The sequence below is a fragment of the Leucoraja erinacea genome, chromosome 11 (assembly GCF_028641065.1).
Source record: "Leucoraja erinacea ecotype New England chromosome 11, Leri_hhj_1, whole genome shotgun sequence".
In the NCBI taxonomy this organism is placed as follows: Eukaryota; Metazoa; Chordata; class Chondrichthyes; order Rajiformes; family Rajidae; genus Leucoraja; species Leucoraja erinaceus.
The window spans coordinates 16,122,857-16,142,088 of record NC_073387.1 but is presented as its reverse complement, the minus strand read 5'-3'; the positions used below and the strand labels follow the sequence as shown (position 1 = coordinate 16,142,088).

Genomic DNA, 19,232 nt, shown 5'->3' with positions numbered 1-19,232 from the left:
TCAATTTTACATTTGTTGTTACATGCAATTTATTCAATGTACATTGAATAATTTGCTAGTATCAACAAGTGTTACATTTATAAAGGGATTATTTCAAAGTTGTCTTCTGAATTGGAATTTGAATTTGTATATCCAGACCTCTGGTTTAATAATTAAGTAATTTTACCATGGTGCTGTAATTTCTCTGGCACGAGATGGCTATTGCTCATCTTCCTGAGCTTTCTTATTGCTACACATTTCTAATAGTATGCTCTTGATGGTTTATTAATGGAATGACCGACTGCCTAAAGCCATTAATATGTTATTATTAAAACCATTAAGTGGCCATAAAGTGATTATGGCCACCAAATCCTGAGCAAAGGAAAGTGATAGGAGAATGAAGATGAAGAGGAATTTCTTTCGCAAGAGGGTGGTGAATCTGTGCAAATCATTGCCACTGACGGCTGTGCATGCAAAGTCATTGGCTATTTTTAAAGCAGAGATTGAAAGGTTCTTGATTAGTAAAGGCATCAAAGATTACGGGGAGAAGGCTGGCCAATGTGGTTGAGAGTGAAATATAGTTCAGCCATGATTGAATGGCGGAGTTGACTCAATAGGCCAAATGGTCAGATTCTGCTCCTATGTCATATGATCTTATGATAATCTTACGATGACAGCCAAGAAAGCTGATTCCAGATCAAGTAACAACCTGCTGCATGTATTGATGTTAAATGAGAATTCGGACTGGTTCAGCTTAGTCTCCAACTGGCTGCCTGTTTATGCTTTGGAGGGAAATAAATCTTGGTTTCTGTACCTTGCAGGCACTTTGCACAGCAGTGAGCAGCCCTAATCTCCTGCAGACAGTACCCCAAGTCTTCTCTGAAACAGATAAAAAGAGTCACATTGACCCAGATACCTGTGACACAAAGGCAATTCAAAGCCCCACACATTTATCCAGACTGGAGCGATTATCACCAAGAAGTCCAGGTATTTATTCAATAAACTGTTTAATGAATATATATTTATATATATATCTATATATCTATATATCTATATATATATATAAATATTGTGTCTACATTAATAAAACGTATTGATTAATTTAAAGCAATATATCAATTAATATTAGAAATTTTAAGAATTGCAAAAGCTAAATTAATTTAGAGGAATGTACCAGATTTAAAAAATTGGCTTGTCACTCCTTATAATATAATATCTGATTTGGCATTTCTCACAAAAGTCAAGATAGGACCGGATAGTTACTGACAAAGACATTTTTGGATGTCCTAAAGAGACAACCATGGGCAGTGTTTTTGAATCTTTACATTGTGGTGATTGGTGACAGCTTAGAAATGGAGATAAAACAATATAGGGATGACAGAGTCAGTGCCAATGTGTTTGGAAAGATTTGTGTCTGCAAGCCATCAGACTGGAGTGTTTTGATGTACAGGTAATCATACTATTATCACAATAGCTGCATTCCTAAGAAACCTTCCTTTGTAGACAATAGCATTATTAGCACCGCAGAATTGTGCACCTATTCCCCCCCCCCCCTTTTGTTTTGTTTTCTGTTTCTTGTGTTTTTGTACTAAATTATATGTATGCACTGAGTACGAGCTGCTTTTAATCTCATTGTACATGTATAGTGATAATAAATGGCATATCTATATCTATATCTATAAATGCAATTCTATTCATGGGAAAAAGTGGGATAAATTAGAGAATTTCAAACGTGCATTAATAAAATAAATTTTTTAAGCAGGCTTTTAAAATAATAAAGTTTTTAATAGCTATATGTTTACTTTTATTGCTGCAAGCTAAAAAGTATTAAAGGCTGTGTGTTACATTATTTAAGAGAGTATTGTTGGACAAGTCTCTGGAACTAATGTTGAGAACTGTATTCTGCACTCTATCTTTCCCTATCTTTTGCTATACCTATTTTAGTTGAGTTTGGCTTGAGTGTATTTATGTACAGTATTATTTAATTTGATTGCATAGCATTGAAATTGAAGCTTTACACTGTACCTGCGTATAAGTAACAATAATAAGCCTAAATCTGATGGTCAATAGAAATAATTTTTTATCAGTTTCAAGGTGCACCTACATTTAGGGCAGCACAGTGACCCAGCGGTTGAGTTGCTATCTTAGAGCATACATTCATCTAACCAATTCCCCAAACACATTTCCCCTCAATATTCCTGGCATGTTTGACTCCCATTCCCTCCATCCCTAATCTCTGTTCACCTGTAACCATCTGTAGAAAGAATGCAAATGGCCATTAACTCCACAATGGCCTTGGCTCTTTGAATGTCCTGTATGGTGTGCGGGGTTGGAGAGTGGTGTGTGGAGGGTAGGTCTGTAAAATTATACCCAGGTGGAATATCAGGTTCTGCTAATGTAGGATTACACAACAAATTTACCATAAAAAGAGAATGTCTCAAAATACAGCTGATGTTATGAAGCAGATGTTGTATCCACTTGGGGCTGGATTTAATCACCTAAAGGGCCTGTCCCACTTAGGCAATTTTTCAGCGGACTGCTGGTGAGTGTCAAGCTCGTGGCACTCGCTGAAAAACCAGGAAGTGGAACGGCGAGTGTTAAGAGTGGAACACACACACACACACACACACACACATCGCAAAGGCGGGGGCCAGGGAAAGCGGGGGAGCACTGTCTGAAATTCACATGGTGCAAAGCCAACGTGATACAGACACACACCGCGATGAACAGGAAGGTTAAGACGGCTAGCACAGTGTACGGTAAAACCACTGTCCCACGGTAAGAGTTAATTCCAAGAGTTCTCCCGAGTTTGCCCTGATTCGAACTCGGAGATTTATAGTAATGGCCTCTCGTCGGTACTCAGGGCTCTCGTGGACATTTTTCATCATGTTGAAAAATCTTCACCAGTCCTCCCGTGTTTACCTGCCGTTAGCGAGTATTACCGAGTACCTGCCGTTAGCACTAAGAGACGTCCCCGAGCTCCGACGTACCCGCCATGTTCATTCTCCGTGCTTACCATGAGTTTGATTTTTTTAAACTTGTGAGAGCTCTTGGTATGAACTCGTACCGTGAGACACGGCTATGTCGTTTAAAAGAGCGGGGGGTGGGGGGGGGGTGGGGGAAGGGGGGGGAAGGGGGGAGTAGGAGTGAAAACACTTTTAAGAAGCCAGACAACTTTTTAATAAGCCAGAGATACACAGCTGTGAAGTTTGGCGGGCATTTAACATTACCGGTCGGTTTTCCTTGGTTCTGAAAACTCGTGCTTATGTTTTTTTTCCCCATTGAACCAATGAAAATGCCCGGTCATCAAAGGAGATTAACTAAAACTACCCACGGCTACCTCAACTACTTACAACTACATGGCGACCCCACTACCACTGCACCTACGACTACAAAAGTATCAATTTTCTCCATGGCGACCAATATTTGGTCACAGAAAATTTTTCACCATATTGAAAAATTTGCGGCGACCATACTGAGGCCGCACCTAGTTCCCAGACTCACCAGAGACCACCAGTGAACATGTGGCAACCTTGTGGCAATCATGAGGCGAGTGCAGAGTCTCCTGCACTCGCCTAAAAAGTCGGCAAAGTGGGACAGGCCCTTAAGGATAATTGGGGAGGAAATTGCTATTTCTCTCCTCGTAATTGACTGGTGCATTTTAATTTATTTTCCCTTGTCCCAAAACCTTACAAGTTCTGCTGTTAGGATATGCCATGTCTATTCTGGAATATACAAGGCATCATAGCACTACAGGACAGGCTAGACAGAACTGCAGGCCGTTTCCAACTTGGAAATTTCATAATGTTTCCTTCGATTCAGACACACTTACCAACTTCAAAGGATCTAAGAGGCAGACTACTTGAAAAATGCAGTGTGCACATTTACGATTTGTAGATTGGTTATTTCCTACTAGCCAATTGTAGTGCTCCGCCCAATATGCGTTTTATATTAGCAAACGTTTGCCTACGCCATTCAGTATGAGTAGCTGCTAGGATCTGTTATGTCCTGCAGACTGATTCTGTAAGTACATTTAATAAATATGTGTTGTATCCTTATATGTGTTTGACTCGACTCATTACAGGATTGAAGGAGGCCACTGAGTACACAGTTGATCGCTGTGAAAGCACATTCTGTTTTTTCCTTCAGTGCATTGATATTCTCTTTAATGCTGGTGGACCTCAGCATCTGTGGAGAGAAACGTTTCAAGATGAAATCAACGTTTCAGGTCGAGACTCTTCATCTAGATTAATGATGATGAGTCCAGATGAAGGATCTCGACCTGAAACATCAACTGTCTATTTACATCCTGAGAAGCTGCCTGATTCATTGAGTTCCTAGAGCAGTTTCTTTTTTTTTGCTCCAGATTCCACTGTCATAAGGTCATATAGCGTGGAAACAGGCCTTTTGGCTTGACTTGTCCACACGGACAAACATAGCCTATCCACACTTGTCCCACCAGCCTGCATTTGGCCTATATCCTTCTAATCCTATTGTATCCATGCACTTGTCCAAATGTTTTTAAATATTGTGATTGTATCTGCTTCAGGTACCTCCTCTGGCAGCTCGTTCGATATACCCACCACTCTATGTGTAGAAGTGTTGCCCCTCAGGTTCCTATTAAATCTTCCCCCCCCCCTCACCTTAAATCGATGTCCTCTGATTTCTTTATTCCACTACCCTTGGTAAAAGACTGTGCATTTAACCTATCTGTTCCTCTCATGATCTTATACACATCTATAAGATCATTCTTCATCTTGCATTCCAAGGAATAAAGACAGTGCAAAAGTCTCTAGTGTTTCCTTCTTATCTTTAATAATCTAGCAATTTAAGAGTAACATTTTATGCATGACTGATTACAATCTCTCCATCACATAACTGAAATAAATAAGTGGTAAGGAGCATCTTATTGAACAAAGTTCTAAGACTTTGTTGAGTAATTTACTAATGTGTCACACAACTATTACTAATCTTGTGATGATTGTCCAGTAACTTTCACTAGTCTGATGGGAACTGATTTGTTTTGGAAAAAGTCCCCCTTTTCTGTGTGATTCATTGTGGCTTAGTTTCAAAGAAATGTTTCAATATAAAATAAATTACATAAATAGTAGACAATACATGGACTCAGTGACTCTAGATTGAAACCTAAAATGGGTGTCCTTTATGGAGATATAAAGCTATCTGGACCAATAAGGAGACATAAGAGATTACAGATGCTGGGGCTTTGACCAAATAAACAAAACGCTGGAGGAACTCAATGAGTCAGGCATCCCCTGTGGTGGAAAATGTACAGGCAACGTTTTGGGTCAGAACCCTTGTTCTGACTGATGGAGTACAGGGGGAGAAAGCTGATAAAGAGAGGTGAGCAAAAGGATAAGACAAGAACTGGGAGGTTATAGGTGCACATAAGTATGGAGGGACAATTGGCAAATGGGTGGTAGTAACCAAGGCTTATGGTGAAGTAGATAGAAAAAAATGCCAATGTGGAATCTGATTAGGAAGGAAGATGGAGAATGAAATATAGAATTAGAGGGAGGAATGGTGTATGAAAGGTAATGGAAGAGGGAGGGGTAGGGGCAGAAAATAGGGGAGCAGGGAGGGAAGGGAAATTAGCAGATGGAGGAAGGCACTGGCTGATGGGGACAGTGTGAGTGGAAAGAAAAGTGTGCATGTTGGGTGGGGGAAGGACTAAGAGATAAGAAAGGGCTGGTTTGAAATAACCCCTCTTAAAATAAGGCGTTGGTATTCAGAGAGCTGTGAAGAAACTTCAAGTGGAAATGAGAAGGTTGTGGAATTTTACTCTTGTAAAGGCATGTATAAAATAAAGATTATATGTTGTTCAATATTAAGGGTGTTTTAGGTTTAGGCTTATTGTTATCATGTGCATTAAGGTACAATGAAGAGCTTTGTTTTGCATGGTCCCCAATCAAACCAGATAATACAATACATAAGAATAATCATGCCCAACTCATGTACAATAGGTGGAGTGAAGGGAGAGATACAGAGTGCAGAATATAGTTCTTAGGTTTGTAACGCAACTAACAAAGACCAATGTCTGAGGTGAATCAGACTGTAACCTTGCTAATGGAAGAACCATTCAGAAGCCTGACAACAGAGGGAAGAAAGTGTTCCTGAGTTTGGTCGTGCGTGCGTTCAAGCTTTTGTATTTTCTACCTGAAGGGAGCAGGGAAGAAGGAATGATTCAGAGTGGGCAATGTCTAATGTTAATGGATATGGGGTTAGGAAAGAAAATAGCATTTTGGTAGATGATCAGTCGTGATCATTTTGAATGGTATAGGAAGTCCAAATGGTCAAATAGTTCACTTGTTCTTCTATTTTTTATGCTCTTATGCCTTCCACATTACTGCCCATGAAAGCAAATTATTGTGGAACTTCTTGGAATTGTTTTCAATTATAACAGCCATATGAAAGTGGAAGTTGTAGTTGTTGGCCTCCTGCCTTTACACATCTGAGGATATTAGAGATGTGATGACTGCTGTTGGTTAACATACACTCAAGTGATTGTGTTTATTCCCTTCAGATGGTCCAAGTTCCTTCCCCTTGGATTTGACTGGTATTTACAGTGAGATCACACAACCTGTCATGCACTGTGGCTACCTGTACAAGACATCAGCGTTAACAAAGCTGCCTTCCAACAAGAAATGCAAAGATGGTATGTGATCAATAATGACCAATGTTGACTGAAAACAAACATAGTTATGGCTAGCTGGCAGTGCTTCTTGTGATAAATATAGATCAAAGCAGATTTCACTTTTTTCCCAGAAGTATTTGTATGACTGGTATGGGCATAGTTATTGCCAATTCTTAATCACCCTGAACAAATAGTACAACTGCTCCTCGACCTACGATGGGGTTACATTCCGATAAACCCATCGTAAATCGAAAATATCGCAAATCGAAAATGCATTTAATACAATTTGATCACATGACTGGAAGTGAGCGGCGGCTTGCTGCCGTTGCCGAGTGTTTGCACCGTCATAAAGTCGGAATATTGTAAGTCAAAGCCTCGTAAATCAGGGAGCATCTGTAATGCCGTACAGGAGTAACATGCAGGCCAAACTGGGTTGAGACAGTATGGTTCCCACGGAATAAGAATTAGTTGGATTTCCATGAAAACCTGAAGTGGATGTCATATTTCCCCAACACATCATGCTTTCTTAACTTAAGCTCAATATATTCCCCCATCGCAGGCTTGGAATTTATTTTTTATTTATTCATTATTTATTATGTGTCACATCCTGATAAAATTGACCATACCAATAAAAAATTAGTATGCTCACTGTAAGCCGGGGCTCACTGCAAATTGACTGAGAATGTTTAAATGCATTTGGTATTTGACAGCTAAGAATAAGGTACAAATAAAACGTATCTTTGAAACACATTGTTGAGAAGACTAACCCTCCCATACAATACTGTTTTCCACTTGTTTTGAACAAGCGCTAATTATTTTATTATAAAGCCACTTTATTGAACTGTTTAATTTAGAAATGACCATGTACATTGAAAAAAAAATGTTTTCTTCAGAATTTCAGAAGCAGTGGTGCACCATGGAGAAATCTCTTCTTTTTTACGAATCAGACAAGAGTGCTGAACCGATTGGCAAGATTGAAATGAATGATATAGTCTGCATCGGAGTGAATAGGCCGCAGTCAATGGTAAACTCCATCCCAACAGACAGGTACAGGGAAATTGGTCAATAACCTTTGCAGTGTTTGAGTTTGAGTTTAGTTTATTGTCACGAGTACCGAGATACAGTGAAAAGCTTTTGTTGCATGCTTACCAGTCAACAGAAAGACAATATTTTGATTACAATCGAGCCATGGTCAGTGTACAGATAGATACATGATAAAGGGAATAACATGAATACGTTTAGTGCAAGATAATGCCAGAAAAACCCAATCAGGGATAATCCGATGGTCTCCAATGAGGTAGGTAATAAAAGCAGGACTGCCTCTAGTTGTTAGTAGCATGGTTCAGGTGCCTGATAACAGCTGGGAAGAAGCTGTCTCTGAATCTGAATTTGGGCTCTGTAGGATTAAATGAGTCATACATGTCAGTTTATCAATGAAAGGGTTAGTTCATACTTAACCTCAGCTGGTGTTTCCAAAGAAAGTTGCCAGTTATTTTCTAGATGCTCTTCAACTTCTCTGAATTCAGCTGAGTTGGAAGGCAGAAATCAGGACCAAAGCTGGGGTCAGATGACAGTTCATGTGACTGACCTTCACTACTGCACTCACTATTGAGTTCAGCACAGGAGTACAGCTAGCTAGAGTACAGGAGCTGGATGAGAACATAGAACAGAACATGGTACAGTGCAAGAAAAGGTCCTTTGGCCCACAATGTCTATGCCGAGCATGATGCCAAGACCAACTCTTATCTGCCTGCACACAATCCGTATCCCTCCATTTGTGTAGCTAGACCCATATAAAATGACTGGTTTTCACAAATGCCTGTATTTGTGATGTATATTCAGTTGAAGATAACCATTAAATGTGAATAAATGGATTGTGAGCGTAAGTAAACTACTTATTTAATTTTATTTGACATTAAGTTATTGATTTTCATTAATTTCCAGTACATTTGTTGGTTTCCATTAAAGCTATTTCTTCTATTTCTTACTTTTTTAATTGATATTTATATTGGTTTTTATTTTGATTATTTTGCTGTTCTTCAGACTCAAAGACACAAAGTCTGAAGAAGGGTTCCGACCCCAAACATCACCCACTCCTTTTCTCTAGCAATGATGTCTGACTGCTGAGTTACTCCAGCATTTGGTGTCTATCTTCAGTGTAAAGCAGCATCTGCAGTTCCTTCCTATACATTGATTACTCTGTTGTTTGCTAACCATTGGGAGGAAGCAATGGAGGGTGTGGTTTATGTCTTAGAAACTTGATGATATACAGATAGCTCCCTTTGAACTCCTCTGTCTATTGCAGGATCATTCCTATGGTTCCACATGTATCACTGTGATCCCATCTTTCTGCAGAGTGGAGGTATGGAATGTGCTGGAGGCCAGACACCAGCTCCTCAATGATTCTTATGGTGGTTCCTGATCGAACTGAGCTCAGGGACCAGGTGTACTTGGTGTTTGGCTCATCAGCTTTAAGCCACCCATGATTGTAGTTGATATCTTTTATGCAGACCATTCATTTCTGTAAATGTTGCTAATTATTTTTCCAATAATATTGTGCAATTATTAAGTTAATTCTGTTTCAAACTAAATGTTTCGGGGTTTTTTTCTTTGAGATTTTTTTTAATGTTTTAGTAGAATTTAAATGCATTTCAACTATTTCTAAATGTCTATGATCATCAGACATCTAGAGGCGGTAGAAAAAATACTTTCAGACGGCATGATGTTTAGTTTATTATTGTCACATGTACCAAAGTACAGTGAAAAGCATTTTTAGTTGCAAGATTTCCAGTCAAAGAAAAGACTATATCATTACAATCAAGCCGTTCACAGTTTACAGATAAGGATAAACTTAGACTCAGATCCTTTATTTGTCATTCAGACCTTTTGGTCTGAAAGAAATGTTGTTGCCTGCAGCCATACATATAATAATAAACAACAAAACACACAATAAACACAAATTAACATCCACCACAGTGAGTTCACCAGGCACCTCCTCATTGTGATGGAGGCAAAAATCTTAGGGTTACTGTCTCTTCCCTCCTCATTCTCCCTCTGCACTGAGGCGATATGTTGTTACCCCACCAGACGATGGTAAGGCAGTCCCGCTGCTCACCAGCCCGGGGTGGTCGAAGCTGCCGCCCTCCAGTCCAGCGGACGCAGCTGTTGCCGCGGGAGCTCCGGAAAACAGGCACCAGCCTGTGACCTGCGAGCTCCCGACGATGTCGTCCACTGGCCCGCGGCCGAGCCCTGGATCCAGGTCGCCGCCGCCAGAACGCCGCCTCAGCTACCAGAGCACCGTCTCAGCCCCGCACCTTTCAAAGAAGTATCTCACAATAAGACATAAGATAAATATTATTATTTCTTTTCATCTGGAAAGCTAGGGGAAAGAGAATGAGCTTATTTGGTGAAAGCTTTAAAATCCCATCCAACAATTTATTATGTCTCAAACCTGTTTGCAGCATTTCTGGTGTTCACCGTTTTATCCCAGGGGTGTTTAGAAACTTCAGACCAGCTAATTGTTTTTTTGCTGGCCAGATTACTAAACTGACAGCTGTGGAATATAATTGTTCGCTTGCACAGAAATTTTTTTTGTACGCTAAGTGATCCCAAATGCAATATCTTCAAAAAAGAGGGGATCTCAAACAATTAAAAAAGTACTGACATGGATTGACACAAGGAACTGCAGGTGCTGGTTTACAATAAAAAAAAAAGACACAAAATGCTGGATTAACAACGATTCAGGCAGCATTTCTGGAAGACATGGATAGGCGAAGTTTCAGGTTGGGACTCTTCTTCAGACTTATTAGTATTAGTTTATTATTGTCATGTGTACTGAGGTAAAGTGAAAAGCTTTTGTGTTGTGTGTTATCCAGTCATCAAAAGGACTATACATGATTACAATTAAGCTGTTCACAGTGTACAGGTACAGGTACAGGTTATGACGTTTAGTGTAAGATAAAGTCAAGTTTGATCAAGAATAGTTGGAAGGTCTCTAATGGGGTAGATGGAAGGTCATGACCACTGTTGTTGGTGAGAAGATGGTTTAGTTGCCTGATAAGCCAACTTACCCACCTTAAGGCAGGTGGGGGCGGGTGGGGGGGCAAATATGCACCAATATATTATCATAGTAAATTTTCCAAGCTTGGTGCTGTTCTCATTCTAGAATGTACTGTTTTAAGTCATCATCATCATCATTATTGAAAACATAATGACGCAGTGGTGCTGGTTACCAATGGGAAGGTGACGGATGCACCCCACATCTCTGTCCTCCATTTCCTGTGGACTTCCACCGCTGGAAGTATAGGATTTTGGTGTGTGTACTTTATCATCAATCCTTACAATGCTATGTACGACAGGATCACAACTTCTACTGAAGTGTGGATGGCTTTTGGCTTGCTCAAAGCTCGTCTGCCCTTTGACAGGTCTTGTTTTTAGTCCTGCTGAGGGTCCACAGCCCCCTCCTCACCTGGCAAACCAGCTGGGGGACACGGTTTAGTCGACGACTATCCGACCATGGAGCAGGTAGCATGGGATTACATGGTACCCGTGGTGGGGGGGAACTCCCCCCGACCTGACCTGAAAAGTCATAAAGTAATTAAACCTTCTTTAACTTAAAAATATGAGTACAAAAAGCTTAACCTTGCATTTGGATCTTGCTTCAGTCTGTTTTATTTTCCTGTCTTCTTTAGGTTTCGGTACACATTTGAAATCTTTTTGTCTTCAGAAAAGTTCTTCCAGTTTGGCACTGACAACCCTGAAACTCTACAAACATGGACAAGCTCCATAGCAAAGGTACCTCTAGCTTCCAAATGTTCACACAAAAGCAATCATGTCATCTTTCTCCCATATTCTAAGTTTAGTTTAACTTAGTTTATTATTGACATGTGTATCAACGAAAAGTGAAAAGGTCTTGTTTGTGTGCTGTCCAGTCAAATAAAAGACTATACATGAGTGCAATCAAGCTGTCTGCAGTGCATGGATAAAGGGCACAACATTCAGTGCAAGGTTGGACGTTGAAGTATGATAAAGTCTGATTAAATAAACGTTGAAATGTCTCCAGCGAGGTAGATGAGTGGTGAGAAACCGCACTCTAATTGATGAGAGGACTATTTAGTTGCCTGATAACAGCTGTGAAGAAACTGTCCCTGAATCTGGAGGTATGCATTTTCAAACCTTTTTAACTCTTGCCTGATGGGAGAGAGGAGAAGAGGTAGTGAATTTTCCCACAACATTCTTCTGGGCATTACCATCATTGAATCATGACAACAAAAGAGTCAGCACAGTGACCATGGTGAATCCGCTGCCACAGAGATCCAGGTTTGATCCTGACCTCGGGTGCTGTCTGTGTGGTGTTTGCACGTCCCCCGGTGATCATGTAGGTTTCCTCTAGATGCTTCGGTTTCCTCCCACATCCTGAAGACATAGAGGTTTGTAGCTTAATTGGCTTCTGTAAATTCCCACTTGTGTGTAGGATTGGAACCTGCTTGACATCTTAATTGTCAAAAGTGTTTTTATTGTCATATGTCCCAGACAGAACAATGCAATTCTTACTTGCTGCTGCACAACAGAATATGTAAACATAGTACACTGTAAACAATATAATAAATGAGAGAGAAAAAAAAGATCACTCACAAGTGTATATATATATATATACATACACATATGCACACACACATACGTGAAAAATAAACAGTAGTCGTACAATAATAATTATAATAGTCTATTGTAGTTCAGAGCTTATTTGAGGTAGTAGTTTTTAATAGCCTGATAGTGTAATTATGCTCCAAGAGCTTACCCCCCTTAGTCTAGTTCAGTAAAACACCGAGTCAAGCATCGGATCACTATTCTTTATTCTTTCCAACAATAATGAACTCCCTATACAATACCTAACCACTGCGGGTCCGATCCTTGTCTCTGCTCATTCCAGCCCTTCAGCCTTATGCAAGTAGACACCTACAAAAGGTTACGCAGTCCGAAGTGCCCCTCCAGAAGATCGACCCCAATCCTCATGGGGTTCACTCTTTATAGGTCATTGGACCCTGTGGCGCAAAAGTAGATTGGGGTTGCAGCCCCTACAAACCAATCACAGATATCGATTACATTATACTGTTATTGACAGTTCCCTACCCCAATTACAAAGTATCCCATTACAATGTTTCTACAAAAGGTTCTGGAAAGAAGTCAGTTAACCAAGGTAATGCAACATTTTCCCAGGTTGTATAAACAATTCAAACAAAGTTTCATACTTCAGCTAATCATCAAACAGCAGTACAACACCCTGCAACGTTATGAACAGTATTTACAACTTCCCCTTATCTGGCCAATTCTAACTATGCATTTGCAATACCTCTGAGCTCTTCTGCAAAGTCCTCATGAATTTTAACAAAGGAAAGGACATCTGGACCTGACCTTATCCTGCATATCAATCTGGATATCTATCAGCTTGTAACTTCTCACCGGAAGAGGCTGAGCAGGGTCTGCAAATGCAAAGATCCTCCATTTTATAATACCTCTAATTTGGCCAATATTAACAATGGCTGTAGGAAAGAAGCTGTTCCTGAACCTGGATGTTACAGTTTTCAGGCTCCTGTACCTTCTTCCCGATGGCGAGTGAAATAAGTGTGTGGCCAGGGTGATGTGGGTCTCTGATAATGCTGGCTGCCTTTTTGAGGCAACGACTCCGATAAATTCCATTGATGGTGGGGAGGTGAATGGTGTACAAACTGATGTCCTTTTTTCCAACATAGGGAATCACTTGCGCCAGTCTGCACTGCCTGCTCAGTCGGCAGTTTGAACGGATCGGAAAACTGCGCTATAAATCCATGCGCAACCCTGAGCAATGGAGGGAAGGGTGGTTCATGCTTAAGAAGTGCAATCTTACGTTCTGCTGCGATGAGGGAGGACCAGTGGAGGAGACCCTGAACCTGAAGAGACTACAGGAACTGAGTGAGTCACCAAGTCCAGTACATGGATTGGAACCGCTGCTTAAATCTGTGCCATGAATATACAGTAAGTAAAGGGGATTAGCTGTTTGTGTATTAGCACAGAAATTCGTTATTAGTGTGTAGGGTAGCAGAATGATGCAGTAGTAGAGTTGCTGGCTTACAGTGCCAGAGACTGGGGTTCGAACCTGACTATGGGCACTCTCCATACAGAGTTTGTATGTTCTCCCTGTGACTGTTGGGGTATTTTATGGGTGCGCCGGTTTTTTCCCACATTCCAAAAACGTGCAGGTTTGTAGGTTAATTGGTTTCTGTAAATTGCGCCTAGTGTGTAGGATGTGAAACTGGGATAGCATAGAATAATAATAATAATAATAAGTTTATTTATATAGCACATTTATAGTCAATTTTCATTGACCCCAAAGTGCTTTACATAATTTAAAAATCAGTTCCATACAAAGCATAAAGATGGGTTAACAAAATAATAAAATGCATAAACAGGACACAACATGTAACATAAACATCCACCACAGCATTCATCACTGTGGTGGAAGGCACAATACAGTAGTGTATGGGTGATCATTGGTGGGCACAGACTAAGTGGGCCAAAGCCCTATTTCCACGCTCTATCTCAAAATGAAACTAAACCAAACTAAACTATCAAGTTTTTTTTTTTTTTTAATTGTGGATGCTATTGCTCTTTAGGAAAGAAGATTACTGCGGGACTGTCATATGAGGAAAGATTGAAAAGGCTAGGCTTGTATTCACTGGAGTTTAGAAGGATGAGGGGGAATCTTATAGAAACATATAAAATTATAAAAGGACTGGAGAAGCTAGATGCAGGAAAAATGTTCCCAATGTTGGGCGAGTCCAGAACCAGGTGCCACAGTCTTAGAAAAAGGGGAGGCCATTTAAGACTGAGGTAAGAAAAAACGTTTTCACCCAGAGAGTTGTGAATTTGTGGAATTCCCTGCCACAGAGGGCAGTGGAGGCCAAAGCACTGGATGGATTAAGAGAGAGTTAGATAGAGCTCTGGGGGCTAGTGGAGTCAAGGGATATGGGGAGAAGGCAGGCACGGGTTATTGATTGGGGACAATCAGCCATGATCGCAATGAATGGCGGTGCTGGCTCGAAGGGCCGAATGGCCTCCTCCTGCACCTATTTTCTATGTTTCTGTGTTTCAAACAGTATACATCACATTTACCAATCTAGACTACGGGTGCTGTCTGTGTGGAATATGTATGCTCCCCCTGTGACCGCATGGGTTTCCTCCGGGTATTCCGGTTCCTTCTCACATTCCAAAGGCGTACAGGTTTGTTGGCTCTAAAACATAGAACTAGTGAATGCGTGATTGATGCTCAGCATGTACTGAGTGGGCCAAAGGGGCTGTTTCCACACTGTATCTGTAAACTAAATATGTTATGTGGGGATTTAATTTGGTTGGGGATGGAGAAATGGGCATTATCAGAAATGTGGATGGGTGGATACTGTTCCTTTGTTGAGAAAAAGCAATATTCAACTGTCAGGGCAGTGACTGAGACAAGAAGGGATGATGGAAAGATATAAATTTCAGTTGTGGTTTGTTCGAGGAAGCTCTATTCTGGGGAAATCTCACTTTCCACTTTAACTGTTGTTCCTTTTCCTCGAACAGCTTTCACCATTCTGAATGAAAACAGCGAGAAGAAGGAAGTGTTACGGCTGGTTGACAAAGAACGGTAAGATGAGATAAACAGGAGGCAGATTTCAAACTGAAAATGTTCTCTAATTTTTCATTTTTTGCAACGACTTCTTGCTAAACTGTTGCTGCAACTTTGCAGATTTCTGTCTCGTCATGACATTAATTGCTTTCTTGATTACTACAGGTGACAGAGGTTATGGAGAGAAAGCAGGAAAATGGGATTAGGAGGGAGAGATAGATCAGTCATGATTGAATGGAGGAGTAGACTTGCTGGGCAGAATGGTCTATTTCTACTATTCCTTATGACCTTATGACCTTAGATTCAGGGTAGTACAGATATAAATTCACCACACATGCTGGACCTCTTTTTGCTTATGTCTGGGGCAATATTTATCAATTGAGCTCTAGGGGCTAGTGTAGTCAAGGGATATGGGGAGAAGGCAGGCACGGGTTATTGATAGGGGACGATCAGCCATGATCACAATGAATGGCGGTGCTGGCTCGAAGGGCCGAATGGCCTCCTCCTGCACCTATTTTTCTATGTTTAGAGGTAATTGCCGTACCTTTCAGAAAGATAGTGTATCCCAAAAAAGTCACCTTCAGATTTCTATTGAGTGCTGGATATATTGATATAGTTCACTATTTGATCCAGGTTACTCCAGAGAAAAAGATGGTGTGATATGCCGCATATGCATTGTGCTTAAGCCAATGGCTGAAAAGTGTGAAAATGGTGAAAATTGCTCTGTTCTTTGAGACTGGTGAAACCCAGGGATCCTTGTTATCACTTCATACACACAATAAATCGTCTCTTCAGCCCATAATTTTTATACCGATTGTCAAGTATGCACCTGTACTAATCCGATTTGACTGCATTTGACTTAGCGATACCATACGGAAACAGGCCCTTCGGCTCACCAAGTCCGCACTGACCAGTGATCACTACCACTATCCTACACATTAGGGATACTTTTATTAGATTAGATTAGATTTGATTAGATCCTTTATTTGTCATTCAGACCTTTTGGTCTGAATGAAATTTTGTTGCCTGCAGTCATACATATAATAATAAACAACAAAACACACAATAAACACAAATTAACATCCACCACAGTGAGTTCAACAGGCACCTCCTCACTGTGATGGAGGTAAAAGTCTTAAAGTCACTGTCTCTTCCCCTCCTTTTTCTCCCTCTGCGCTGAGGCGATCCAGGCCTCCGATGTTGTTACCCCACCGGGCGATGGTGAGTCAGTCCCACGGCTCAACCGAGCTCCATGAACGGGCCGGTTCAAGCTCCGTGGCCCGGGGTGGTCGAAGCTGCCGCCCTCCAGTCCAGCGGACACAGCTGTTGCCGCGGGAGCTCCGTAAAAACAGATCACCAGCCTGTTACCTGCGAACTCCCGACAATGTCGTCCACTGGCCCGCGGCCGAGCCCCAGATTCAGGTCACCACCAAGTATAACTTACCAAGGCCAATTAACTGACAAACCTGTACATTTTTTCAATGTGGGAAGAAACCGGAGTACCTGGAGAAAACCCACATGGTCACTGGGAGAACGTACAAATTCCGTTATTCCGTTAGTGAGAATTGATGAATGATGTGCACCCCATGTCAGGACTTCTCCAAGATCTCTTGGCCTCCAAGTTTATCTTGGCATCATGTTTGGCATGGACATTATTGGCCAAAAGACTTGTTATTGTGCAGTACTGCTCTAAATCCCATGTTCTCTGTGATTCTTATGATGGAGTTTAATGGTAGAAGTTCAAAGGTTTATCTGTTTGGCTGTGTGAAAATTCGGCAAAGGTTTGCAAGCATCTGCTTTGAAGGTTGTGCAGACGGGACTGCCTTCATCCTCTGCCCTCCGTCTCTGACTTCACTCAAAACTTTGGGGAGGTTTTTGGGGAGATCTATTGTTCCCTCTCAACCCCATCCTCTTGTATTCTTCCTTTAATCTTTGAGGCACTTACTAAATAAGAATCTATCAAACTCCACTTTAAATATATCCAATAACTTTACTTTTACAGTGATTTGTGACAATGAATTACACAGATTCATCACCCTCTGGCTGATAAAATTCGTCCTCATCTCCATTCTAAAGCTATGTCCTTTTATTTTGAGGCTGCGTTCTCGGGTCCTGGACTCTCCCAGTATTGGAAACATCCTCTCCACATCCAAAAGGTCTTTAATTGTTTGATAGGTTTCAATGAGACCCCCCCCCCCCATCCTTCCAAACTGCAGCGAGTGCAGGCCCAGAGCCTTCAAACACTGCTCATACATTAACCCAATCATCCATCAATTGAGAATTTCCTTGAAGTTCTTTGAACAATGACATCAGAAAATGACATTAAGTCCTCAGCAAAGTAACAGAGCCAATGGCAAGCAATGGAGAGGTGAAATATGAACATTGAGTGGTGTATCTTGATGTAACCCTGTCTCCTGTGTCTCTGTAGAACATTGTATCTACATGGTGTGACACGCCTGGACTACTCGGTGTGGTGCAGTGATATTCAGAGTGCGGCAGGGAGTCGGGGGAATGCACTGTGTGACCAGCAGCTCAGCAGAAATGATATCCCCATTATCGTGGACAGTTGCATCGCCTTCATTACACAATATGGTGAGTGATTGCCACAATGTAACCTATCAAGGGGCATGTTAAATTTGTGTTGATTGTGTGTTTTTGTCATTTTTTAATTATATGTATGACTGCAGGGAAACAAAACCAGACCGAAAGGTCTGAATGACAATAAATGAATCTAATCTAATCTAATCTAATGTATAGGAAGGAACTGCAGATGCTGGTTTAAACCGAAGATAGATACAAAAAAGCTGGAGTAACTCAGCGGCGCAGGCGGCATCTCTGGAGAAAAGGAATGGGTGACGTTTCAGGTCTGAAGAAGGGTCTCGACCAGAAACGCTACACATTCCTTCTCTCCAGAGATGCTGCCTGTCCCACTCTATTAAAGGGCATAATGGTGCACCATTTATATGCTGCAGGGTCATGACTACAGTCATCTCACCACAGATGGTAATCAAACTAGAGGTTGTTAATCTAATTCCTGGATAGACACAACGTTCTGGAGTAACGCAGTGGGTCAGGCATCATCTCTGGAGTAAAAGGATGGGTGACGTTTCAGGGCAGGACTGAAGAAGGGTACCGACCCGAAACGTCACTCATCCTTTTTGTCCAGAGATGATGCCTGACCTGCTGATTTACTCCAGCACTTTGTGTCTATCTTTGATATAAAACAGCATCTGCAGTTCTTTGTTTCCAAAAATTAATTCCTGGGTCAACCCAGCGCTTCCTCAGTGGCACTTGGAATGTTTCAGGAGATTGATTTAGAGATACAGCGAGGAAATAGGCCCTTCAGTCCACTAATTCCATGCCGACCAGCGATCACCCATACATCAGTGTACCCCCTATGCACAATTAACCTACAAACCCGCACGTTTTTAATATGTGGGAGGAAACCAGAGCACCCATAGGAAACCTATGCAATCTCAGGGAGAATGTACAAACTCCATGCAGAAGCACCCTGGATTCGAACCTGGGTCTCTGGCAGTGTGAGGCAGCAACTCTACCGCTGCGCCACTGTGCGGCTTTAAGATGACGAGCAAGGGCAATGAATTCCAGTGCTTAGCATATTCACGTCTGAGATCAGGAGATTAGTGATTTAGGTTCTCACCAGAGGTGTGACACAAGATCTACCTTACCGGTCAGTGCATTATTGAGTGAGCAATGTGCTGTCTGAGAGACTGTCCTACAGATGAGCTGGTAAAGCACCAGCTACCCACTGAGGCTGATGCCAAATGTCCACCAGCATTATCTCAAAGAAGAGAATATGAATTATTCCCAGTGGCAAGGGCAGTATTTATCACTGAACAGAGAGCGCTGAAGTAGATGATCCAATCTTTTGCTTCATTGCAGTTGCTTGGGCATGTTCTGAGTATTTTCACTGCGCTCATACATTATGCTGGTGAATAT

General features: G+C 41.3%; 1 protein-coding gene across 3 annotated transcripts in view; it reads left to right on the top strand.

Moving 5' to 3' along the window:
- Nucleotides 1-19,232, top strand: part of arap3 (ArfGAP with RhoGAP domain, ankyrin repeat and PH domain 3) — a 170,783-nt gene that overhangs the window by 111,800 nt on the left and 39,751 nt on the right. For all 3 annotated transcript variants that reach the window (XM_055642727.1, XM_055642725.1, XM_055642726.1), the window contains 7 exons: nucleotides 801-966; nucleotides 6,521-6,652; nucleotides 7,525-7,678; nucleotides 11,323-11,425; nucleotides 13,381-13,579; nucleotides 15,227-15,290; nucleotides 17,701-17,864. In XM_055642727.1, coding sequence (XP_055498702.1) covers nucleotides 801-966; nucleotides 6,521-6,652; nucleotides 7,525-7,678; nucleotides 11,323-11,425; nucleotides 13,381-13,579; nucleotides 15,227-15,290; nucleotides 17,701-17,864 — 982 coding nt within the window. The remainder of the gene's footprint in view (nucleotides 1-800; nucleotides 967-6,520; nucleotides 6,653-7,524; nucleotides 7,679-11,322; nucleotides 11,426-13,380; nucleotides 13,580-15,226; nucleotides 15,291-17,700; nucleotides 17,865-19,232) is intronic.